This window comes from Atractosteus spatula, chromosome 9 (genome assembly GCF_055471065.1).
Source record: "Atractosteus spatula isolate fAtrSpa1 chromosome 9, fAtrSpa1.hap1, whole genome shotgun sequence".
NCBI classification, from domain to species: domain Eukaryota; kingdom Metazoa; phylum Chordata; class Actinopteri; order Semionotiformes; family Lepisosteidae; genus Atractosteus; species Atractosteus spatula.
In genome coordinates, this window is record NC_142714.1 from 41809439 (window position 1) to 41836679 (window position 27241).

Below are 27241 nucleotides of genomic sequence, written 5' to 3' on the forward strand. Positions count from 1 at the left end.
TTTTCAAAATGGCTGAAATTCATTAAATTAGCCTTGTCCAGACTTTGCTATCACCATTTAAACTTTGGGAGTTGTTTTCACTATGTTTTTCAGATTTTTTCATAGTATTTCTGTTTTCCACAGTACACCCCCATTTAAATGAATTTCCTTCACTGAAGATTAATTTTGGCATTCACGTCAAATCTCAAAACTGCTAAACGAGCAGGACCCTAGATGTGAATGAATGCACAGGCAACTCTCAGCAGTTGAGACAAGTAATAGAAAACAGATTTTCCAAGTGGAAAATGGTGGATTTTTATTCTAATATTTATCATTCTGAATTTTCAAAGTTGTAAAATAAAGTTAAAGAGTTTTAGCTTCTCTTTTCAGTTGTTTTTGGGTCTGTGTCTGTTTAAACTGCAAGCTTTCAGGTATAGCAGTCAGTATTCCCATTTTTATATATAATGGTAGGAAGTCATTATCCTTTTTCTGGCTGTGTACAATTAAGAATTGTAGCTGCTCTACAAGATAGATGTGAACTGGAGGATTGACTCCAAAAGATTAAGTTTGAATTTACACCATCCACTTTTTAATGAATTTGCTTAGTTCCATTTTTTATTAACCAAAATGCTATCATCTATTATTGAAATTCTTTGGATAAGTTTAAGTGTGCCCTGTTGCAGCCTGTTTCGTTAAAACCTTGAGATGCAGATCACCTAAAATAAAAACTATGATCTATGAATGCATACAATTAAAATTAATTATTTCCAGTTAAGATCTGTTCCATTTTTTTTCCCTTGAATTTTTCCTAAAAGTTATATGGAGTAAACCCTCTGTGAGGGACTGGAAGGAAAAGAATTATGTCAGGAGTCTAGATTATTCCAATCTGTTCTAACATACAAAAACCAAACTACACTGTTCAAAGGGAATAACAACAAAGGAGTGTGTTACTGTGATCTTGTTTAGTTAAATCCATGCCCAGTTTGAACATATTCAAAGTTCTTTAAAGAACACACTGCAAAATGTGTTTTTCTTCTCTTACGTGCACCATTTCACTTTTAAATTGCTCATTTTTCAGAATAAAAACCAAGATTAATTTATTTTAACATTAGGCCTTGCATTTCATTCATGCAGAGAAAACCCTGACTCTTAATAAACCAAGCAATCTAAACCTCAGTCCACACACTCCTCAGTCATTTCATTTCTCAGTAACTGCAGCACTGCACAGTACTACTTTAACAATTCTACCTCTGGCACAGGCTGCCGACAGCAAGCAGAAGCTGCCTCCTGTTAAAATGCCCTCCCCCAGGCCAAGAGATCTGCTCAGAGCCCTGCTTGTCAAATGCTAATACGTCGCCTCACTCAAGAAGGAATTTTCTGGAGGTGAGATCTGCAGCTGGGAAATGCTGGTAACAAGTTCCACCAAGCCGGCCTGGAATTTTCCCGTGGAATGTTAAGAACACAATACAGGCGCAAAAAAGCCCCCAGTGTAATCAACTACTTATTTTCTGGAGGGGATAAAGACCTGTGAATGAGATTTCCATGTTTTCTGCTTCAGTGTCTATATGTATTGTGTTCTGGGCTTAAACTCCCAACAGAAAATGTACCAACGTATCTTTGTTTACATATTTAATATTTGCTGTGAACAGCAATTTTACTTTAAAATCTCCTGCAAGTAAAAAGCACAGCAAGTTCATTTCAAAGGCCAAAACATCTTGCTAAAAAACACCAGAAGTCCTTGTATGTCATGAAGCCCCTTTGCAGTGCTAGATTTTTGTAGCACTTGGAGAATTCGGAGGGGATTTAAATTTGATTTATTGGATTCAACAATGTGATATGAAAACCTACACACTGCACTGACAACTCTCTCCCTTCTCAAGCCCTGTTTCCATTCTCTCTGCCGTGTTCTGCTGCATGAAGCTGGTTTGAAATAACACCCGGCCTTGAATCTGAGGCCAATCAAGTCTCTCATTGTTATCCTGGCAGACTCCAGCCTTGGCTCATAAGCTGCTCATTTTACGCAGCAACACGGGCAGGCAGAAGGTCTAGCAAAGAGTCTTAATTCCAAAGGCGTGCAGGTTATGTCTCTTCCACTCCTAGAACTGTACACCCTTCACATTTCAGGAGGGACTACAACATTTCGAGGTTTCAACTGAATAGCAATGTCCTACACTTTTCCCTAAAATTCCAACAGGAAAGTAATGAAACATATGATGCTGTAAGACTGAACCTGCCCACTGCTGCAACGATCTGAAACCTAATCCTAGCCGAGAAAAAAAGCGCGCCATTATTCTCTGTGTAGCTCTCGTGCAAAAGTTCTGAAAGCTGTACTGTATGTTGCTGACAGTGTCCTGCTTCCCTTTCCTCACTGCCCCCTGAAGCAACCTAGTACCTAATGCCTTGTCCCTCTCTCTGTTTGAAAAGACATCTTGGCTGCCTTCAGATCTCTGGGATCTTAAGTGAAAGGCTACCATAATTACTCCTTTTACACAAGAGGCAAGGCCTTAGTTAAAGTCCCTCATGCTCCATTAGTTTAACGTTATTCACCTGTGATCTCAATTGCGGGTCCTTGCACAACGTCAACTCAGCCTAAAGTGAAAAAATGGCTAGAGAAGGAATAATTGTACAAAGCATACTGATTACCATCTTTTGTTCTGGTGAGTTGTAATTTAAAAGCATTTCGTCTTCATTTCTATTGGGTTAACAGGCTTATTTTAATTGCTGTAAACGTATCAGCTTGATCTCCCAAAGGGAGCTATGTGTTTTCTGCAACCCTAGTAGCATTGAAGACCTTGCAGGAGCTCCAGGTTAGATAGATACTTTATTGATCCCGTGAGGGAAATTGCAGATTGCAGAAGGATGCTCCAATGTAAAATCAGATTCAGTTTGAGAGCCAGAGTGCAATTCTGAGTTGTGACAGATAGGTGTATTAATGATCACACATGCAGTTATCTTGCTGTATTCTCTGTATGGAACACCAAGGATTTGTCCCTATAGGATTTGGAAATCTTGAAATGCAGAAGTGTTTGCTGGTCATCTAGTCTCTGCCTAATATGCATGAATGCTTTAGAATGATGATCTGCATATGATCAAAACTATCCAACACGGGACAGTCATTTGCAAAAGTTAATCTGAAAATTGGACTAGAAATGCTCTAGAGAGCCACACTGGAAAATGAAGGGAATCTTAAAATTCTAAATGAAAAAATGAAGGTGTTAAAATGTCCGCTTCCTTGGTAGGGTGCAGCTTTCTCGTGCCATTACAACCGGACTGATGAGGCTATGATCATAATTGTGCTGTGCATTTTATACATGCACTACTCTGTACAGAAACATGAGCAGTCCACACACATGTCCTTGATAATTGCCAAAGTGCAGAAATCCTCTTTATCAAGGTCCTCGGCCCCTTGGCAAAAGTAGATTAATAGAGCTCCTCACCAGACCTCTCAAACAAACACTGAAAAGATGTACTTTCAAACCTTTACATTACCTTGAGTACACATATCAATAAAACCTCTGGTTTGAGGAGGACTCGAAAATGCACACCTCTTGTCTAATTGGCACTTTCTGCATAAAACAAGGTCTACTGGAGGAATTCACAGAGATTAAGGGTTTGTCTGTATTTGTGCCACAAACAGATTCTCCACTCCAGATTATTTTGAAAAAATAATGCAAATACAATGTTATTTGTTGTTTAATAGACCAAATGGTCACTTCTACTCTGTGAACCCATTGAGAGGTACCACAGACATACATGTAACCATTTCAAGTTACAAGAAATATATTTACAAAATCACAGTATAAGCTCAACTAAACCAGAAACACATCCAGGATTCAGACGACTAAGAGAAGATGAGAGTTCTTCCTGTTTGGAGATTGTGTGTATATGTGAAACTACTGTATACTGCCATGTTTCACCTCACAAATAACAAGATGAAGGCATGTATTGCCAGTGCAGGGAACAAAATGGAAGCCCAAGAGAAAGACAAAATATCCCATTTCCCATCTAACCCTGAGAGAAAAAATAGCTACCAGCTCCTGTAACTGCCAATATTTCTGATTTACAAGTAGATCTATCTGCACAGAGAATTCGGAGAATTATTACACCTGTGAAATGTGCTTGAAACACTTCATCACTTGAATCTTAGATTTCTGAATTGACTGGATGTTTGCCTGATTCCAGTTCTGATATTGATGGAGAAAGACTTGGAGGAATTCTTTTGGGGCCATAATCTAAGCTAAAAGATGTGTAGAAAGCATTCCCATTTTAATTTCCCTAATTCTCAAGTACCTGGGAAAATGAACTAATAATATTACTTAATATTAAACACCTAAAATGAAAATAACTTTAAAACATTGCATGTATAAAACAAGCATAATGCAAGTTATACACACAACAAGAAATGTTGTTAATAAAAAAACACAGCATTTTTCTGAATTACATACCTGGCAACCAGAAGCATGAAGAGACTTACAACTTTACAAAGCCAGTACAAAGACATTAGCATTTAGCATTAGCATTCAGGAAACTGAAAGACTGTTGGAATTAACAGAAATTCGACCCCTACAAGTCCCGGCCCAAACATTTGAAGAAAGTTATTTTTAAACTTTTGTTTTGAAGCTCATCAGATTCCTCTATTAGTGGTCTCCCAGGGCTTCAAAAGATTTGTTTTTGGAAGCAGGTACTGTATAAAGACAAAGCACTGTGCCGAGCTACGTTTTAAACACTAATAGTTACCTGATGGATGGACATTACTAAAACAATGCAGTGTTAAATGCAGTAAAAACCCTGAATTCAGTAGCAAAACACTTAATGCTCCTGACATTAATTCCTGAATATTAACTTGAACTTCATTTGGATTTCTGTCAATTCTTTCCTCTTTTTTTACAGCAAGCTAAAATCAAACTCTCCAATTATTCTGGTAACACCACATGCACGACAGTAATAACATTAAAACTCCCATTTTTTAAAATCTTCTAGGATTATACTGTAAGACCATATTTATTCTAATCAAGATTTATTAGGAGAACAAATGTTTTTTAAGGAACATTATCCACTGACCATAATCACTCAAAATAACTTCTTGCCTCCCTATGAAAGTCTTAAAAGCTAACTTGCAAATGCGGAAATTTAGCCTAGTCCTATAATCCATTGTTTACTCAATGCAAGAGAATTTAAAAACTTGTAGCAATCTGTGTCTGCCGTTGGGATGAGGGTTTACAGCCAACAATTAAGACTGCAGCTGGTCAGCTGAGAGGCTGAAGTGACATCAAGCACAGAGCCAGTCTGTCCCAGGTAGAAGAGAGCACCACATAGCTGCACACACATTCACGGGATCTATAAGGAAATGGCTGAGGACAGCCATTCCCCTGTCTAACAGCTTCACCAATTTGGTAACAAGATATGTTCCATTTGGATTATTTTGAGAAATGACACACAAACCTCACCATGGAAAAAATGCATTGTAATTTAGGATTAGAAAATGCAAATTCTATTTAGAAATTATTGACAGCCAGCAATACTTTAATAGTGTGTTAATAGCCTGCTGGGAGCTGTTAATTCAATGCTTAATAACCATAAACATATTGCTGTAGAAAGTGCTTTATATCTGCTGTTTGGGGAAAAATATCCAAGAGCTGCTTTCGTTGAGTGGCAGCCCCTCACTAGATTTCCCTGTGCAGCAGAGGCAGATTTAGCTGCCTGGCATTGCTACTGCTAAGAGGGGTGTCACGCCTTGAGGTCTGTCTCTGTCATGTCTTGGTGGTGTACACAGAGCAGGGGAGGGGACTGTTCAAGGCTGACAAGCACACTGCAGTTATACACACTAAGAAAGGTGCTCAGTCTTTTTCTGAATTACACATACTCTACCTGGCACCCCATACTGTAGCATGAACTGTTATACCAAGCCCAGTTCTTGGGTCCTCTGTGGTTTAGGACCCTCCTAAACTACAGAGGACCTCAAGACCTGGGCTCAGTAAGACAGTGGTTTTGTAAAGTAGTAAGGAGTGTGCTAGTTGAGCAGTGATGATGGGTTGTGTAGAGGAGAGGTAGATTACCAGATTGGGAGGGATTCAGGGATAGAAGGGGAAATGTGGGAGATTATAGGATTGTTTTTTCCATATTACATTGCTGCTTTACAATACCCTCCCCCCCCCAAAAAAAATGAGACCATGAAATAAATAACAATGTTTAGTTTCCCATCTCTGTGATGGCCATCAGGCATAAACACATCTTTGTATGACATGGAATTTGGCAAATGTCACACCCCAAAACAGGAATAAACGAAACAGTATCATTTTCAGAGAGGTGGGAAATGATATGATTAATACCAAGGCCCAAACATCTTTCTGCTCTGAACAGCAGCCTGGCCTCCTCACTGCTGCTCATCTATAATCTGTGAACTGTATCTATAACCAGGTTTCAGAGGCAACAGCAGGGCTCAGCCCTTTTCAGTGAGACCAACTGGAAAGAAAGCCACCCCAGACCTCACTGTGGCAACAGAAACCTTGGCAATTGCCAACAGCCCTTGTTAGTCACACTAGTCTGTTAAAAAAGGAATGCCATACAAGGAATTTTAAGTTCTATTTTGTAAAATTGTTGAAAGAATTGGCACAACCATAAACCTGAACCCCAGGATTGCTTAAACAGATCCCAAATTACCGTGAACATCAACAATAGAATAGCTGAGAGAATTTAAGCTCAAAATCCCAATCCTTTGGGAAATAAAATCAAGTATACTTCAAGCTGATCAAAATGACAGCCTTGATTTACAAAACGCAAATTCCAAATCAGTTCCTGAAAGCTCGATTCTAAAAGATCTCGGCAAGCATGAAATCTTCAGCCTTTGAAATAACAAAGATGTATTTGTTGTGGCAAAGATGTACAGATGTATAAAATAACTACTTTTTAATATTTTTACAGGAAACAATTCAGATGACGCAAATGTAGATTATTGGAAGTATTTCCTTAAGACTGCAGGGAAGAAATTACTCATGTAACACCTCTGAAAATATTGCTGGAAGCCATACCTATCATATGAAAGAGAAAAAAGCAGAGAACCATTTGAAGAGGTTCTATATTGCTGTATTGTTAAGAATCAAAAACAACAAAGATGTTAAAATGGGGAGTTTATTACCAATACAATCAGTGGTGCACCGAAACTACAGAGAAACAGGACTGCATGAGCTTGAAGGGCAGAAAGACCACCCTTCATTTGAGAAATCATGGAAATATTGTCATGTCCAGCACTGTATGAAAAGAAGAATGCACACATTGTGGAAGACTTTTCATACAACACATAGTTTATGTTTAGAATACTGTATTACTTTAAAAAATCATTTAGGAAAGGTAACTGCCACTGGAAATGAAGACCAACAATTACTAGCAGTGAAGTGTAGTAAACACTATTACTCGGAATGTAAGATCTAAGAGCCCCATAAGCATGAAGTTACCCCAAAGGTCCTGCTTAACCCCAACAGTAATGGATCCCACTTCCTTCTCAAGAAGCCAACAAGATTCCTCTGTCACAGGGCAGGGGCTAGAATAGATCTAGACCATGGACTAGAGTAGACCTTGTACAGGGACAAGAACTGATTCACATTAGAGACTAGAACAGACCTAGGACAGGGAACAGAACTGATTCAGGACAGGGACAAGAAACAGACCTAGGACAGAGAATAGAACTGATTCAGGGCAGGGGCCAGAACAGACCTATGGCAGGGACTAGAACTGGCTTAGGGTAGGGACCAGAACAGATCTAGAGCAGGGACTAGAACTGGCTCAGGGTAGGGACCAGAACAGATCTAGAGCAGGGACTAGAACTGGCTCAGGGCGGGGACCAGAACAGATCTAGAGCAGGGACTAGAACTGGCTCAGGGTAGGGACCAGAACAGATCTAGAGCAGGGACTAGAACTGGCTCAGGGCGGGGACCAGAACAGATCTATAGCAGGGACTAGAACTGGCTCAGGGCGGGGACTGGAACAGACCTAGAATTAGGACTAGAACTGGAAAGAATACAGTATTGAGTTGCCAAGATGCATAACAAGTTAGGCACCTGCACTCGATCTAACAACCAACAGCTGTCAGCTGTAGCATTTAGGCTGACCAAAAGGGCACCTGGAAGATGTGTGATGGAGGAAGGTAGACTTTGAACTGTACTGACTGAAACTCAAATTCACTGAGAGAAAAGCAACAAAACCTTTTAGTTCCCCCAGAAGAAACCCAGCAGAAACTTCTCTGGACAAAAGAAATGGTCTTCTGCCATGTTTTTCTCCCCAGACATTATCAATGCGATGTCCAATCTTTAAATTGACTAGAAGCTCCAATCAGCTAGTGTTCAGAACTCTCTGCAGGAAATGAAATACAGTACATGTCATAGGGACCCACAGAAGCACCCTGCTTCTTCCAAGAGGCAGCCTTATGGGCACCATCTGTGATGACACTTATCTGTTCAGGTATATCCGGGTAATTCTTCACCAAATGAAATTGGCTTCAAATGCAAGGCTCTGCTGGAGTTTTATGTTTCTTTTAAAATCTGAATCTTAAGAAAATATGTTCTAGAACTCTTATTACTAGAAGTGAAGATGAGCCCAGAATATTGCCCCCTTAACAAGGATGGTATCATTTTGTTAGAAGAAGACAAGAGCTATTCAGGAGATACAGAATTTATAGGCTTAGTGATGCTGGTGACTTACAATCAACATAACAGTTGGAATTCATGTATTTTGGCAAGGTACTGATATAATTTAATTTGGCACTAATAATGGAGATTTGATTATTTTGTAGTAGTTACTCTGAGAAAAAGTCCTACCACAACAAAAGCTTCGTTTGCATACACACTGAAGATAAACCAGGATTTTGAAGATTAAGATGACCTTATAGTTTTGTCAAGTCACATTTTAGGTTCACTCCTCTTTAATGTAACCTGATTAAAGCACCATAAAGGGAAGTGATATAAGTGAGAGACATCTTGTATCGTTATTTTTTAACACGGACTTCAGACGAATCCTGGACCATCTTATCTAAAGCCCTTGACATTGACTGATGTGCTCTTTACCCCATAGGGACTAAAACATCCGTCAACGACTTGAAAACGTGTAACTGCTGCGCGTCGATCGCGCGATTGAAATGAAAAGACGTCATCTGCAATTACATTTCCTCGATCTCCTTCATTTTAAAGTCCTTTTTTAGAAATTCATAGTTTTCAATCATAGAATGCCCTTTCCTAGCCTGGTCCGAAAAATAATTCAAGGAAACAAATGTCCTCTATTCATAATGCAGACTGGACCTTTGGCAAATGACGCTGGAATTGTAGATATTGTCGCTCAGAAACGTTTAGGGCCTCGGTTTCCGGACCAAAGACCTCCCAGGTTTGCACTACTGTCGAGCGACTTGTACTCCTGTTACCATGGTACTACAGTACTGTATGTAACTGTACCCCTGTCAAGTCGCCTGGCCGGAATTCTCCAAGCAACAGCGGCGCTTTTCAGTGAGCCCCGTGTCTTGCCCACGATGGACACCGCATACATTAGGCTCTACGAGGTGCTCTTGGTATGCTATGGACGTCAACGTTAATGTTACTTCAAAATGGACTATAATGTGCTACTCGGTTGCAAACCAACTTTTTTTCTACTCCCCGCATGAACGTTTAAGCGAGTTGTTTTTTTACTACAAGCAGTGTGATGTTGTAGGTTGTACAGTAGGTTTAGACCGCGTTACAGGTCACTGGGAAGCATCAAAGGCATAAAGCCACTCGAGGCACTTGATTCATTCATTTGGTCCACTAATCATTTCTCATTTAATAATGCATATAAATAAGCTGAATATAAGATACAACACGGACGAGGTTGGACTTCAGTACAGCAGTAGGATACCTATTTAAATGCGACTTCTTTCCCCAGAATCCCCAGAATTTCACTCTTTTTCGTGGGTTTGTAGGTTCCTTGAAGGATAAAGCTCGCGCTTTTGTAAATCAGTGTGGGGTTAGATTACACCGACTCGTTTCCTTCAACTCCCACCAACTGACGCGACGACGTCTTCATGCAACCCACCGTCCCCACCACGGTATATAAATACGAACATGCATGTCCATGAACATTGAACAGAATGTCGAACCTACTGTACCGCATATCCTATCTTTTCGTTTCTGCCCTTTAACTAGGGCATTATTTGTAACTCTGCTGTCAAATTGTTGATGTAGGCTCGCGAAAGCACAAAAGCAGTTGAGACACATTCAATTAAAACCTCGGTCACAACAAGCCCGTGCTCTGCGGCTATAAATAAAAGCACACATGAACGCGTTCTAATACTAAACATAGCCTGTCCAAAACAGAATCCAGCGAATAGCACTTTATATGTGAAGCCAGAGCAGTCGTTTCAAAACGAAAGTTTCTAACGGAGGTATCAATAATGAGGAGCTTTTAAAACAACTGCAACGGTTCAATGCACTTTTAGAAACACGCCGTAAGTAACAAAGACGTTATTGACAAGACGGCAAGTTTTATTTTACGTGCGGTTTCAAAACTCAGGTGTGTCGTGGGAAAAGCGCGTTTGCACAGACCCGCATCAAGGATAGTTCCGTCCAGAACTACAGCACTTGCAGAAAACACGTTATCTTAATAGAATTAACAAATATTTTAAACTTACCCCGTGGACCAAATCTGCCGCCAGGACTGTGACAAGTATGAAAAAAGACCTGCAACAAAGACATTTTACCCCTTTTTTTACTTTATCCATTCTAAATCATATCAGCATCTAATCATTTAGACATAATGTATCGTTTTTAGTGATTGCTATCTCTCCAATCCTAATAAAAAAAGATGAATTTGTAACAGAGCTCGAACTTACAAGAACTTCATTTTCTGGTCTCTCGAGCAGAATACGGGAAGCAGCGCAGCTATCATTTCTTCAGAGGAAAGCCAGAGGCTGCAGCAACTTCAAAAGCGCTCATTGAAGTATCTGCCAGCGGGTCCCCCACTTCGCAAAAACAGAAACAAATTCAAAGATCAATCAGACAAGCAAGGGTAACGCGCAAATCAGGCGAAGGGCTCCGAAAATCCGGCGAACGTCTGCGGCGAGAGAAGGAAAGGCGGTTGTATTGGCACCTTAAAAAGGCAGAAAAGAAGGGAGTCACAAACTTTACGCGCCGTGGAAGAGCTCTCTCCTTGCCCGACCTGAGCCCGTGCACACTGAAGCGAGCGGAGCAGGCACGGGGAAGGGGGCGGGGCGTGCGGCTGTCAATCAGGGGACAGCTCCAAGAAAAGAGACCCGCACCTAACGGGAATCGTGTTCAGTTCGGCTCCGCATCAATTTATGAGATCTGTTATTGTTGTTTACCACAAATACGAATAAGAACTGGAAGCAAGAGTATCATTTATCATAACAATAAAAATAATGTTTTTTATCAAGGCCTTCTGAACAAACCGCGACACTTCAAGCCATAGGAGTAGACCTGCGTCATTGTAGCTTTTTTATTTCTTAGTTGCCTGTTTCAGTCGATAATTAGCTGTTTTGTAGCAACTTAGGACTTGGAAAGTGTTGATTTCCATCTTTGGAAGGTGTCAGTTTCAATGCTTCCCATTAATCGGTTTCTTCCCCCCCTTCATCAGCTCAAAGTATTTGGATCATCCCCCGTCGCTCAGCTTTTTGTCACCGGCTGAGCAGCAGTTGCCCGGCACAGACCGGGTCTGCTCCCATTCGTGGCTGTCGGGGTCCTGGTACAGGCTACCCAGCAAGGAACTAGAAAAAGTACACGTTTCCTTCGGAAAAGAAAGGGAATTTGGTGATGTATTAAATAAGGCGATACACGCAGAAACGTGTTCTTTCTGCGCTGTGAGATTTAAGAGTGAAAAACTGTATGACACTGTGGTGTGCTGGTCAGACAAGATGCGTTTTATTTTTATTCACAACAGAACTTGTACTGCTTTTGGTAATTTATCCCTATTATTGCACACATATGCTAAGTAACAATTCTGAACGTTATTTTATTTAGCGTTTATAAATACATATATGCAGGGAGCTAACTAAATAAAGCAGTGTATTCAAACACAACCTGCACCGCATTTTTGACTTCTCTGAGAGCTAATCTTGATTACTTTCAAAGCATTTTATGTTACTGGCATGACATCCAGATCCTTCGATCACACAATTATATGTTGTGGCCTTCAAGTAAATATTTGGGTTGTTAGCATACGTCTATCGGTGACAAAACTAAATCTAACATCTATGATGGATTACATTGTTGGGTGACAAGTAGATGCATGAAGATATCTAACAGCCCTTATCTCACATCTTTGAGTTGTAGGTCAGGCTTCTGTTACAAATACTAGCTTTTCATACATTTTCAATGGCGTAACTATCCCATTTTAATCACTGATCTTGGCAGTACACGATTAATGACTTTAGAGAAGATCGAATGAAAAGCAAATGTCTGTGAAAATCCTCCTTTTCATAATTCTTGAACTTCTAAAGAGAAACGGCACAACCACTTGTCATTAAATGGTTCTGTTTAAATACCTCATTAAGAGAATACTGCTGGTTCTTTCGCAAACTTGCACAATTTGTCGGTAGAAAACGAATATCATAAATAGAAAACCGTTGCTTTTAAACGTGAATCTGTTAGTGTCACTACTAAGTACTCACCTGTATCAGTTTCGCCCCTCACAAAACTGGAGTAAACAAGCAATTTTGTAGGTTGTTTTTCCAAATAGTAGAGGGATACAGGAATAGCCCATAAAATCGGTTCATTATTGATGATAATCATGACGAAAATGATGATAAATTTAGTTGTAATATATAAAAAACCCATGACACAAATCTAAAGATTTTAGAAAACATCCAAACCACACATTTTATGCAGTTTCGACTCTTTAGTATGCAATACTGTGTGTAATATTAACATTTCTTTTAAGCAGCCGATTTCCCAATGCATATCTTTGTAAATGTAACTTTTTTATTTTCCGTGATGGTGTTTAAAGGTTACTTTTTTCATAATCACAATATTATAAAAAATATTGTGTAAAATATATCAATGTAAATTAATTTCTTGCAAAGCTATACAGTTAAGTGGGCAAATATTATTCAAAACAATTAAAATTACATCAAAGTTGAATGTTGTAGCACAAACGTTTGTCAGGATGACTTGGATGTTGGAATAATTTATATTTAGGTATTTTAGACCTGTACTGAAATTAATCCGCTGCAACTTGCTGTTTTATTGAGCAGTTCAAGGGGCAGTGTTTTCATCAAAAGCAATACAAAAACAAACAAAAAAATGTTGGTATAACAATGTATACAATGATGATATTCCGTTTATATTACATTCTAAAAAAGTTACAAGTCCAAAACTTTTTGTGGACTACAATTTTACTCGGCGCAAGGATCACTTGTTTCCTTATTTGGGGAAGTAGTCCCGGCCAGCAGGTTAAGGGGAGAGAAAAAGTTAGTAAGGTTTGCAGAAAGGGAAGCGCTAAGGGTTGGACGGCTTGGGAGTTTTATAAGTATCAATTTAAAAGTTTTAAGTTTTGTTTTCCAGAGTTAGTTTGTGAATATGACAAATTCCACATCCACAATCAGTTGTATATGTCAGTGCTGAGTAGGAGTAATTTTTAGAAAATGAAGATTAAAAACGAAAATCGTTTGCAGAACCTTGCTGTGTGTCTTCTAGCGGTAATCCTATGTATCGTGATTCAGAATTCGGAATCTGCGGTGAGTACCGAGTACTTTTTTTTTTGTTAGTTAGCTGCTCTCAAGCAGTGTTTACTGTTACAATGATTTCTGTAGCTCATACCCTGTTCGCACGTGTGAGTCCCGACTTGTTTAAAAATAGAGTGTGGTTACTTTATAACACACAAGTGCAGCTTTTTCCTGGATTCTATTAATAAATGGCCTCTTGCAATTGTGATTGCATGGTAAATAACCGGTCGTGGTTTCTAAAAGTATCTTTCAGAGGGATTTTCACTGTGACGTTATAAAAGCATTCTGCCTGCACACAATAACCAAGGAAGGTTTTTTAAAAAAAATTGAATTGTTGCTCAGATTGTTCTGCGTCAGGGTGAGAAATTTGCCATCTTCTAGAAGCGCGCATCACATTTTTAAGGGTCTGCTATGTTCCTAAAGACTTGTAGAAACACGCCGGCTTTCTTTCGATTTTCATTTTTTTTTATAAATGCCGACTCTGCCAGCTTTATGGGAATAACTCTTGATTTCTCAGTCCTAGAATTAAACACGCGTCCCTGAGATATTCCTGTTGGCGGTGTCTTATTGGAAACATGCTAGATACTGCGCAAAGGAAACATTTTCAATTAAAGCACCATGCTAAAGTAATATTTTTGTACCCTCTACCCCGTGGTACGACTTCAAGCTCAACGGGTTTTCCATAGTTTTATACCCGTTCATTCTTTGCGTGAAAGTCAAATCCTTTTAGCAAAACAGTATCTGTTATATCGGAATCTTTGTCATCTGGAGTTTGTGTTTTATCTACCTCCCGTCAAGAAACAGAAATGATAACACTGAGATAAATAATGCGTTGTCGTTATTTTTCGTATTGTTGGGAGAGGTATTGGTGTGTTGGTAAAAAGTGAATAAACAGGGAGGAAAACAAATGAGGCTGAAACAGTTCCTTTCTCGGAGCGATCTGATATCTTTAAACAGATAAAATACGAAAGTAAATGGAATTTGATGCACAGGCAGCTACTGACGACAATAGCATTGCGTCTCGGTTGCTTGAAGTATGCCGTGCTTTACAGCATTGTGCTTAAATCTTGCAGAAGCAATAATTGTTCTTTCAGCTAACTATAGTTGCATTAGCTTTAGACACTCAAGGAGACTGCCCAGTTAAGAATAATTAACCAGAGGGTGATTTCAGTGTCAGAATTCAGCGGTGATTGTTATGTGTTGAATTTCACTCATGTAGTTCTGTGTTCTAGTTCTCATCTACTGTAGCAAGGCACAACATGTGATGAACTTACGACAGCCACCAAAACTTGGTAGGTCGCTGTTCTTCTTCTCGAGAACCCCATATTTTCCTCTAGTAAACCTAAGTATTTCCAGGATTGCAAATGTGCCTGTCGGGCACTTCACCTGGCATAAGGTGTTTGGGCTCTGGCAGTAGTGTTGAAGGGACTCTCCCAGCATAGGTTTGCAGTACCAGTGTGGACTTTGCTGCAAATTTGGAAGGCTTATGAGAGCGAATCTGTAATAACACAGCCATTCAAAGGTAATATTAAAACATCAGTTTGGCCAATGTTTTTCTGTGACAATGTTCCTGCTCTTGTTCAGGAAAAAAAAAAAAAGCTTTTGTGATGCTGAACAGTCTTCTCTTCTGTGGAAAAAAAAAAAGCTAGAGGTAATTGAAAAGGACTTGTCTGTCTTAAATAGCAAGGGAGGAGTCAAGGACTATAGAGCTGGAAGCTTTTGTGAGACTTTCCACTCACTCATAGTTCATTCATTGAGTCTTAGTGGATCTGCAGGAACCATAACTTCAGTGCAGATCTGCCACCTTTCCCCTCCATCAGTGTGCTGAATATTATTTAGTCACATCAAATAAAGTGTGCTTTTTAATAGACGTATTGCATGGTCAGCGTCTCGCATGGACAGATTGGTTTCTTCAGAAAAATGTATTGGTTCAGGCTTGAATTTTGATTATAGAAATTCATTAGCAAGTTATTGATTTTTTCCAATGCCATCGTGCTGTGTCAGTTATTTGACCAATACAAGTATACAAATATGACCATAGTTTTAAAAGGAGGACCGGTTACTTAAACAGTTTAATTTGCGCTTTTAAAATCTAATAAAATTCATCCATTTGTTCTTGCAGACTCAAATGGCATCCCAATAACTTCTCCTACCCGATTTGAATGAGTATGTACCTCAATTATGTCATTATAAGTAAATAAATACAGATAGCAGGCAACTAAAAAAATTACTAGCTAGAATATATATATGCTTTGGCTGAGACCTGCCAGACAAGGACTTTATAATAGGAATTAAACCTGTACCTAGTAATTTTGATGTACTAGATAACAGTACATTGCCACCAATTATCAAGTGAGTGTGACCTATCTGCTCACAGGACTGGTGGTCAACATTGGTCTGGTGTAATGTGGAGCTGAGGGATGTTTCACACTGCGCTTGCAGGTACAGAAGAGCAGACCAGATATCCCCAGCTGTCATAAGACAAATTACGTTTGTTTCCCACAGCTTGTTTTTTAAGCAGCTCCTCTATAGCCTTGTCAGATGTTGAATCAATCAGGCGTCCCCCTTTCCTTGTAGAAAACCAACTGGAGCTCTGACAGTTTGAGAAAGGTGGGAAGCTGATGAATGCCTATACCCACCTCTGTCGAGTTGGAGAAAGGGCTCAGGATCCAGGGAATATTAAAGACATCCCTGAGCTTCATTTAGATGCTTCTTGATGGCTGTTATGTGATGGATTGCTTGCATGGAGTTCTCACACTTGTCATCGATATCCCTGATGGGTTTTAGGATGTGTATGTGAGACGCATTGCTTTTTTAAATGACATTCCAAAAAGGGTCATACCATGGTTGATTCACATGGGATTAAAACAGAGGAGACCCGGGTTTGAATTTTTGCTGGAGGTTCCAATGTCCAGTGTAAAACAGAGGACGTCTGAGGTAAAGATCTGTGTTAAAACAAAAAGCACAGATTGGTATGGATCTGAATTTTACCAGCCCCAAAATGGCTGGCATGAGAATTGGGCTTTGAAATCCGCCAGGAGCTCCGGAAGCCTGCAGCACCTTGAGAGTGAAGATCAAGATATTGTTTAACTTTAGTTGTTAGGGTCAGGTTGAGGTTCTCCATTAACCATATTTATCATGCGTGACGTTCTTGAAGAAATCCTCCTAGGCAACCCCTTAGTATTTTGGGGGTTTCCTGCACTCCAAAGATTTAATGACGTTGCTACACTACAAGGCAGAGAAGACAAAATGTGTATGATATTCTTTCTGGTTTGGTTTTACAGTTTTAGGGCAAGAACACCATTCTGTAGCATGCTGTCAAGGAGAACTGGAAGAAAATCTTTTTCATGCCTCACCTTGTCTTTAACTACCTGGGTCCTCATTATTGTCCTCCTCTGAGTCTCTGAAACCCTCTGTAGTTTTTCAGCTACAATTTATGAAGAATTCACCTAGCAAGACACGTGATGTACTTGAAGACAACCATCAAAACCTGGTATTGTAAGTAGTGGTTGCCTGAAAAAAATACCTGAAGAGAGGATTCTGCATCAGTGGAAATCGACTCTGGGTATCTGTCAGGATGGAGTTTTCTGAGGCCAAGGCTGGGCTATATTGAGTGCTTAGACCTTTGGGCTGGTGTCGATCTAGTATGCTGGGGAACAAATGAAATTGTAATTTGTTTTCTGAGCATGTCTGTATTTCGTCTAGATCAGCTTGATTTACGACAGTGGTATCTTTGCATCAACACCATTCAAATACTTGATTAAGAGTCCTGTGGTATTAGGGTTCAGATCAGACCCTTCAAGACTGTGCCTCTCAGTTCCAAATGTAGAACAATTTGGAAAACAATAGAGTCTCCTCTCCGGCCGTCTGAAGCCTGCTTTTATGATTGATGAGACATAGCCTTACACTGTTTTCTGAAAATGATCAAAGAAGGAATACATTTGTTGCCAAAGATGTTTGATGAAGCAGTTTTTTACAAGTCACAAAATGCTTAATTTGACACTGGGAAGTGTCTGACTTTGTCCAACATGTTTGTTGAACCTACAGTATGTGGATTATCTTTTACCAGTAGCTCACATGAACCCACATGAAGGTGGGTTAGTCTCCTTCTGGAATGCAATTTTAGAGAAATCCAGGTGATCTTTCCTTCTGGTAATCAGAATATTTATAATGCTGAGAGCATGGCATTCATGAGTACTGAAAAGATTATTCCTGCCAGGTTTGACACTCTTTCAGGGAAAAAAAAAGGAAAACCATTAATTAAACTATGCTTACTTTGAAATGGCCAGAAACCATGATCTCTCTGATCAGGACATATCTGAGCAATTGGGGTGTACTTTTTTCTAGTTTCCCTGCTGTAATTCAACATCACTTCACTGAAACTCTTATCTAATGATCTGTATTAATTCTAGAAAAACACAGAAGTGTACCATCACACTCTCATGAGTTATTACTTTAGACACTGATTGTATAACATTGTCACCTGTCAAACTGAGTGGACAGTATGTCCCCCTAGTGGACACCAGCAGCGCACCCACAATAGTGTATAAGACAAAACAGACCTTTTCTTCCCTTTTGTAAGAGTTATGCTGTTTGGGTTTCAGATATTCCTCACTCATGTGAGTTTTTTTTTTTCTGGGTGAAAGATGTATCTATGCCTTTACTTGTCATAAACTCACCAGCAAATCTTTCAGGGGGTCTTTTAAAAATATGTAGAATGCTTGGTATTCTGTATTGTCTTAATGTATGTTACAGCATGTCTTAAAGCAATGATAGTCATTGTGTAGAGATATTTAAAGGTAGGAAGAACAGGGAGTCTGTTAAATATAGGCAAAACACTACTGGCTACACTACTGTGCAGGCAACACAGTTAAGAACTGGTATTGATATTAATAATAATAAAACTTCATATAGTGCCTTTAAAGGTGGCTTCTCAAAGTGTTTTTACAGAACCACAACAACAAAAAGATATACAGTATACACAATAACAATACATCTTGAAAGAAGATAGTAGATAGTGGTATGGTAGGAGCAAAGGGGTAAATAACAGAAGTAGTTAAATAAAAGACATTCTAAAAAAGAGTGATGTACAATACTGCAGCTCTCTTGCAGGCTGGTGTGAGAAGGAAAAAGGGGCGATTATCAGAATTCTTTTATTAGAGATTATCAGAAATTCTAGCCTTAACAAATGATCAATAAGTGTGCATTGTGTAGTGAGTATTATGTGAAGTACATAACAGGCACTGCCTTGGACAGAGAATTCTTTAATTGCATTTTATTTTAATTGAATGGAATTTGCTGCACCAAGCATTTTGTTTCACAAAAGTGAATGCAGGTCCCGCCAAAACCAATCTACTTTCTTTACTGTAGACTCCAAATAAAGTCGATTTGGAGAAAAGATTCAGAGGAATGGCTGTCCCCCCTCAAGCACAACATTTTGATTTCCATGAAAATCCATCTTCTATTTTACCTTTGTAAAAAGAAATATTCCAGACCCTTTTTTAATTTAAACCATATTAATTTTAATCAAATCATAGCCAAAAATTAGTTGTTTTGTGTATTAAAGTGGAGAATTCTGTCACAGAGGTGTAAAAATTAATTTTGTGATTGTATTCTTAGTACGTAACTCTTTATTACCAAGTCCAGCCTAAATGGTGTTAATTACCTTTGTTTTAATTTAGCTCGGACTCCTTTTAAAATAAAATTGGAATTTCCTTGGCACAGTGAGGACAATCTTTTTGAAAGGAAAAATGTAATTGAAATGTGAAAATCACTAATACCTATCATTTTATAGTAAAATGTAAATGGATAATTTTGAAAAAATGGGAAGATGTACAAAGAACCATTAACTTTCAACTACTTCCTGCAATAGTTCAGGTGGGTAGCTCCATCAGCATGCATAGTCTACTAAGGCACAAGTAATAGGCTTATTCCATGCTGGAAAGAGAAGAGAGAAAACACAACGTTTCAGCTGTGAAGCCTTCTTCAGGTGGGAGCTTCCTGCAATGAAACTGTTTAACAGCCAGTTCAGTGTAGTCCTTTTTAAAAAGGAATTCTAATGTAACAAAAGTATTTTTAATCAATACAGATATTTTGGTTTGGAATTGAAATCTAGTTTTAATTGTTGGAGTACCTCATAGTTGTGGAAAAGATAAACAGTTGTGTCGCTATGACATCCATGAATGGTACAGATTGAATCTGGGGCTGGGGAGATCAGTGGAGTTTAGCCATGTACTCCTAGCAGCACAGTCTTCCCCCATTCTGAAAAGTGACTTTGCGTGTCGGTGAACACTCTGAAGCTATAGTCACAACATGCATTCAAGCTGAAGCTATCACTCCCAAAATCGAGACAGGATTGCAGTCCTGTATGGGATGGGGGACTCTGAATTACATGGAGTTCATCCAAAAAAGCATGCAAATACCAGCTTTATCTACCTGTCTCAGAGGTTTACAGCTGTTCAGAGGTGCCTTTGGCAATCAGAACCTTTCAGAAAAACTATCCAAGCACATGGTCCTCTGTAGTTTGTTCCTCAGTTATAAGATATAATAACTGAGGAACGAGATATAATAAATGAGGTTTTCAAATCAACTATTTCCAGTTTTGTGTTATCCTTTTTAAAAAGAAAGTTCACACCAAATATCTTAATTATATTTTCCAAGTTAAGCTTCTTGTGGCTAGTGAAACAAAAGGGTGTTTTTACCCTAAGCTTTACCTATCATTTGCCACCTGTACTTAACTGTTTTAATCATGTAACATTTTCTCACATTTACTCTTTGGCAGACTGATTGTGAAAATCATTAAAACTGACAGCATTCTTTCCTTGAAAACTTCCACATGCGACGAGGACTTTTAAAATGTTTTGAAGCCTGGCCTTACATTTTATTTTTCAAAGCAAAAGGTTTCCTCCCTTTTGTTTTTGTGCCTTATTGTGGAAGAATTGCTAATTGGCCGTCAAAGCATCAGTCTGTTTTGTAGAGGTTAGAATTCTAAAACCACAAAATTCTAACATGTTGTTTTAGTGCAAAAGTGCTGAAAAACTGATGATAGCGTTTGCAGTTGTAAAGTGTCGGTCTTTAAAACACAAACCTTGAGGTTTTGTGGTAAGCACCAGCCCCGTGTATTTCATTATATTGCTCTCGAGTGTGTACTATACAGGAGTAATATCAAGCCTCTCGGTTCAGAGACACGAAATTACTGTAGTTAACTGGTTCTCATAGCTGATGCAAGCATCAAAATTGCCAGAGCCATAGATATACCAGTACAATGCTGCCTGTTTTTGTTTTCAACAATGTTTTCAACAATGTTGCCTGTTTTTGTTTTTAACTATGTGTATTTGACGTACAGTGTGTTCCAGAAAGACTCCAGATAAAGTGTTGTACACACCTGTTTACACTGCAGATCTAGTATAGGTACTGCTTTATTGTTCATAGCAAGGATGTACTTTGTTGAAACCAGGTTTGGGCTGGAAGATAAATGGAAAGAGACCTACATGCCTAAAAGACCTTTAACACTAGGTGCAACACCCTCTCCTGTATACTCACTAAAGCCTAGATCAGAATGAATTCTTTACCTGGGTCACCAGGCACACTTTCCTTTTCTCTCCCTCTGAAAGTTACCAGAGGACAGTGATCTTCACCAGCTGGCAAGCAGCTGCCTGAAAGTAAAAATGGGAACCAGGTAAGGTGTGAGAAGACCCCCCCCCACACACACGCACACATACACCAGGCTTGAATTTCAATTGGTGGTGGTGGAGGATTTCCCTAGTCAGAGTAAATGGGGAGATTTCAACTCATTTGACAATTGTTTAAATAGAAAATCATGGAATAACAAGATCTGTTCAAAATCACCCATACTTGTTTTACTATATCTTTCAGGTCAAATGAATTAAAATTGTGCACTTGACGTTTTGTACGGGTCTCCAGTCCAACCATTGTTTGCACTTATTTATTTTAGTAACTCAGGCTTTTTACCAGTTCTTCTTGATGCACACTTTCCAATTTTCATCTGATAGCCAGACCACAGTCTAGACATTTCTAGAACCACTTGTTCTCAAGCTTGGGGAGTAACCCGTTCCAGAAAAGTGCAGCAGGAGAAACCTTTGTCCTTTAATGAAGAAAGTTTGGAATGTCTGCCCCTGAAGAACAATAAGCTTTAGAAAAGTGAAATCAGTGAAAGTCAAGTTAAAACCACACAAAGCATTTGCTAGACCTTGGTTGTACTGTAGTAGTGTTCAGTTTTGGGTTACCACTCTGCGAGCAAGGTACTGTACAGAGGAGAGCAACCAGACTTGTAACTGCCCTGAAGGGAGTGTTATACTTGAACAGTTTAAGGAAATAGGATCTTTCTTGCCTGGAGCAGCGAAGATAATGTGGGGACTTAACTCAGGTATTCAAATTTCTGAAAGGCACTAAGGCAACTTAAAGGGACTCTTTCAAGATCTGCAGCAACACGAGGACATGAGTGGAAATTAAATTTTGGTCTGTTTAAGCCCCTGTGGTGCCTCCTTCCTGCCCCTGCGTGTCTCTGCGGCACCTCCTTCCTGCCCCTCTGTGGTACCACTTTCCTGCCCCTGCTTGCCTCCATGCTGCCTCCTTCCTGCCCCTGTCAGCCCCTGACCTGCACCCTGAGGCTGGCGAGAGATGACGGCTCCGTGTGAATGGAGTTTAAATGCTGTTTTGGATAAACAGCGCAGTGGTGCTGACTTTCAAAGAGGCCTATGTTTAGTTTACTAATTGCTCTTGTCTCCTACTGCTCCTGCAAGAAGTGTTTTACCCATATAAGGGGGTGTAATTATGCTGGTGAAACTTAACTCCTGCAAAGAGAGTTCTTTCCTGTCTGCTTTGTATCGAAACTAAAATTTGTTAAACCAGAGCTAAGATGGCGAAGTTGACTAAGGTTTTGGGGTTTTTTTCCCCATCTAGATTCTGTTTTGTCTAAGGCAGGAGGTTCTAGTTGCTGGACAATCACTTAGTTTCATGTAGAATTTTTGGAATTGCAAGCTCCTTAGATTTCTAATCAATTGATTAACTAGAGGTGACAGTGGTGCTGTGGTTAGCATCACTGGCTCACAGTGCTGGGGCAAGCTGTGACAAACTGATAAATGAATTAGCTTCTGGGAAAATTGGCCCTGGTCTGAGTGTGTGTGTGTCTGTGTGTGTGCTCTGTGATAGACTGTCGTCCTGTCAAACATTTGAATTTAGGATTAAAGAGATAAGCACAGCCATTGCAGTGTGAAACCACTTCAATATAACTTATATCCTATATGTTAACTTCAGTAAACATCTGTTTTTTATTCTCTTCATTTAAAAGATGCAGTATTGCAGTGATGCTTTGTGGTACCCAACGTGGAAGTAGAATGGGAACATAAGTTCCTCCCATCTTTGTTTTTCTTCTGTGCGTCATTGATTGCAGTTATCAATTATTAATCAATTTCCTCGAGCACTGTGGCACCCCTGGTCACAAATAAGCCTCCTGTTGAAGGAGCCCAGGTGGGTACCTGCTTCACGTTTTCACTGTCAAGGGGCATAGTGCCAGGGGTCCGCCTAAGGTTTTAGAGGGAATGCAGACCATCTCCTGCAAGGCAATCATTGAAGTCTTAAGATATTTGGCAGACCTGCAGGATTGCTAACGTTTAAGATGCCCTGTCTGACTTAATCCACTTGATCCCACCCAGTCCTAGGACGTCTTGGCCTGCTCGAGTGTCACCTTATGAAGAGTTCCAGGTACAGTTTGGCCTACATTCAAACTTGTGATGTTTGGACTGCTGAGTCTAACCTCGCATCTGTATGGTGTGAGCTACCCAGAGGGACCTGCTGTTTTGGAGGTGCTCCTGTGTAATGGATTTAAGCCCTATCTAGTTTGATTTTGATTTGTGCTAAAGTTTATTTGGTACAATGCAATATATAAAGTAATTCTGCTTAATAATTTCTCAAATATTTCATTATAGATTGTGGCCAAATACACAGACCTGTTTCAGTAATGTTGCTAGCTACTGAGGAGTAAAGGCGTTTTTATAGTTTACAAATTGACACTGTTATTTGCATGCCTTGCTTTAGGAAAGTTTCATTTTCAGGACAAATAATACTCTGACTTGAACAGCAGAAGACCAAAAAGGAATTTACAGCATTGTGCCATCATCATGGGTGTGGCACAGGGATAAGATAAGAGATCACTTTATTGGCCCTATACAGTTTCTTGCATTAGGAATTTGTCTTTTCGCATACCCCAGCTTGCACTCCATGAGACACACAGGCACACAGATGGGGAAAGAGAAGCTTGGGGTCAGAGCGCAGGGTCAACCATTTATACGGCGCCCCTGGAGCGGTTGGGGTTAAGGGCCTTGCTCAGGGGCCCAATTGAGTAGGATTCCTCTGCTGGCCGCGGGATTTGAACCGGCAACCTTCCAGATCCTTAGCCACAGAGCCATCACTCCGCCCCAAACCGATTGCTGTGAAATGTGATCCTCGATCATGAAATTGATCTGATTTATTTTGAACAATCTCAGGAGCTTTTCTCCAGCCAGCTTGCAGCTACGCGTCTTGGACGGTAGAGAGTGATGGTGACGTGATGATGGAATGGGAGTACTTGACTATTTAGTGGCCCTGAATAGATTCACAGTAAAATGAAAAGTCTTGTTTGTGTAAGTGAAGGTTGGATGCTCCTCAGATGTTTCACTGCATGTTTTGTGGTGATGAGATGTTTGTGGCTTTTTCCCCAAAGGCATCTAGTTCCCTTTTTATTCTTTCACTTGACCAGATTTAAGATTGACTAAAGAGGCACAGTGGTTTACCTCACATTAGAACTCCTGGCGAAGAGAAGTGTGAATCATTTCAGGCATGATAGACCTGTGCCATTAAGAATGCCAAACAGATGCACAGCAACTTTGAGCAGGCTTTTATTTAAAATACAAACTTCTTTTGGGGCAAGACAGAAAAATAGTCATTTAGAAGGGATTACACTATAATTTATATCTTGTACCTTTTTTAACATTAATTAGCAGCCATGTATGGTATTGCACATGCGAAGACACGCCTGCATATTCTGTTTATAATAATAGAGACTCTCCTGGTTATTGGTTATAAGTCTATTGACACTGACTTTGAGGTTTCTGGAGACAGATCCTCAGCTAGTCTGCAAATTAAGAGTCCACAAAAGATAATGTGGTTCTCCTGGACTATTTACGGTTGAGGCCGTTTCCTAAGCAAGTCCAAAGAGTTCAGATAACTGCCAGAAGCCCACAAAGATTATGAGGTGATAGATATTGTAAAAATCAATGCCTGAAAATGTTGCCAATATACAGTAATATTTCTAAATGTGATGATTTTGGAAGGCAAAGCCACAGGATTTGTCTGTGCATGTCCTACCCCTAGAAACAAGTCTGCACTGTAATTCTTTCCTTTTCTAAAGCTCTTCACTGACTGATCCAAATATGCGATGCTGCTGTAACAGTTTTGATAAGCACATGTTTATAGACAGTTCTGGGTGAAGTGATAATGCCACAGCAGTTTCATTGTTTGGGTTAACATGAGGCTAAACTTCAGAAGACACTGACCTTCATCTTGATGTCTGCTGCAGTGCAATCAACTGCCTAGTGGAACATTTTTTATGTGTGGAGTGGAAACGCAACAGGCTTTATGTCACATGCTCACTAGACAGTGTTAATTACATTTTTAACCAGTGAGGTTTATTTGAGTGTTGCTCCTCCTTGGGATGTTAAAACACTGAACTTAAGTTATGAGATTCCCTAAAATGTCAGATGGTCTGTGGGCTAAAAATCCCCAAAGTGACTAAATGATTTCAGAGTAAATATAAATAGCCTCTCAAGGAGATGTGATTGTAATAGAAGGCCATGTTTCGCTTGAGTAATGAAGTTGATTGGGCATGATGGAGAGTGTCTTGTCTGTCAGAAGAGTTGCCTGGAGAATGTTCTGCTTCAGTGAGCAGCAGACTAGTCCAGGGGGAAGGCAGCGGGTCACCACGCCAGCCCAGGAATGTGACATCCATCTCTGTAACAACTTTTATAAGCTGTTCATAGTTAATGTATCGACAAGTATGAGATGGCTGCAAAGCTGAATTCGCTGATTTTTGGACCTGCACTTGTCCAGGTCAGCCAGTGCTGGTTTTCCTTCACTTACGTGGTAAGATGTATTTGTGTCCTTACAAGCAAATTCAATTACAAGCATCCTGCCCTTTTACTTTTCAAAATGTTCCTTTTATGTCAATTTTGAAGCTTGGGTCGTGTAATCCTGTAGCCTTCCTACTCTTGTCTACACCATAGCAGGGTGTTTTTTTTTTTACAAAGTATGATTAAACCTTACTTTTACCAGGTTTGTGTAATTTGATCAGGGTAGAGGCTTTGTCTGTGTAAAACTTTAAGTGCTCAAACCTTTTAAAAGGAAGTTTGGCCATCTTTAGGTTATAGTTTACATTTCTGACCATAGTGACTTGTTAGATTTGTTGTGTGCTCGCAGCATGCTGGTGTCTAAACCCTTGATAACCATGAATGGTGCCTGGGCACGATTGCCTTGTCTGTCATTGTTTGTATGCGATTTTCAGTGTTTCAGTGAGTAAGAGGCATTCTTCATGGACCACTGTTCCTCCGTCATCCAAGCAATGAGATGGGTTTAGGCTCTTCTGTGGGATAGGCTGCAAGACCTGCTTTTTAACTTTAACTTAGCTGATGCTTTGATTTGATGAGTAGGGGGATGATCAGGGATGGCCAGTTCTGGTTTTGGAGGAATGATCTGCATGTTTTCTAGGTTTCTTCAAAGCATTTGTACCTGAAGAGCTGGAATCTGTTCTTAAGTCAGTCTTGCCAAGCCAATAATAAACTTGCATACATTAAGAGCTGAGTTGGAATGAAAACTTTGAGCTGCATCAGCCCTACAATATCAGGATTCTCTCCATTCCTCCTCTTATGGATCAGTGGTACACCAGGGGCTTGGACTCACAATCTGCTTCAAGAAGAAATTATTTGACCACTTATAAATGTCATAGAGAGGCATCACAGAGAGGCCAACAGAATATATTTTTTGTACAGTGTTGTATCGCAATCATATGTTGTTATATGTGTAGGGCAATGATCTATATTGGTAAACTTTAGTTCTGATAAGGTCCACTGTACTGTATACTATACATGGGTTAGTCTAAATGACCCAGCATTTACTTGAGTTAAAAAAAAATAATTCACAGGTACAGTATGCATTTCCTGCTCATGATCCACATTACTGTGTGTTACATTGATTTATTTCAGTTTAGAGATATTTGATGTTAAAAAGGAGTTGTATTCTTTTAGGACTGAACCAACCTGCCCACGCGCTTACCCAGAAAGTTGGGCTGAGATATTCCTTCTGGCTTTTCTGCACAGAGGGAGGCTTCTGGTGAATTGGCATTATTTTCTATTTTTTTTATCTGAAGCAGTGGGATCCATCCAAACCAGAGGTTATCCGATCTTCTCAGATCATAGCAATGGGGAGGAAATGCTGAATCACACCGAGCAGCTGTGAAATCAAAGGAGTCTGGCATTGCGTGTGGTGTCCGGGTGGCTTGCTCGTGTGGTTGGATACACT

General features: G+C 39.7%; 2 protein-coding genes across 2 annotated transcripts in view; one reads left to right on the top strand and one right to left on the bottom strand.

Moving 5' to 3' along the window:
- col4a6 (collagen, type IV, alpha 6) overlaps positions 1-11156 on the bottom strand; it is a 151790-nt gene extending 140634 nt beyond the window's left edge. Inside the window, exons 1-3 of the mRNA XM_088924586.1 lie at positions 11083-11156; positions 10826-10954; positions 10625-10673 (exon numbers count right to left, since the gene is read on the bottom strand). Of these exons, the coding sequence (XP_088780712.1) occupies positions 10625-10673; positions 10826-10881 (105 nt within the window). The 5' untranslated portion in view covers positions 10882-10954; positions 11083-11156. The remainder of the gene's footprint in view (positions 1-10624; positions 10674-10825; positions 10955-11082) is intronic.
- A 2269-nt stretch (positions 11157-13425) lies between these two features.
- The window catches only part of col4a5 (collagen type IV alpha 5 chain), a 91568-nt gene continuing 77752 nt past the window's right edge, over positions 13426-27241 (top strand). The window contains exon 1 of the mRNA XM_088924587.1: positions 13426-13684. Within this exon, the coding sequence (XP_088780713.1) occupies positions 13592-13684 (93 nt within the window). The 5' untranslated portion in view covers positions 13426-13591. The remainder of the gene's footprint in view (positions 13685-27241) is intronic.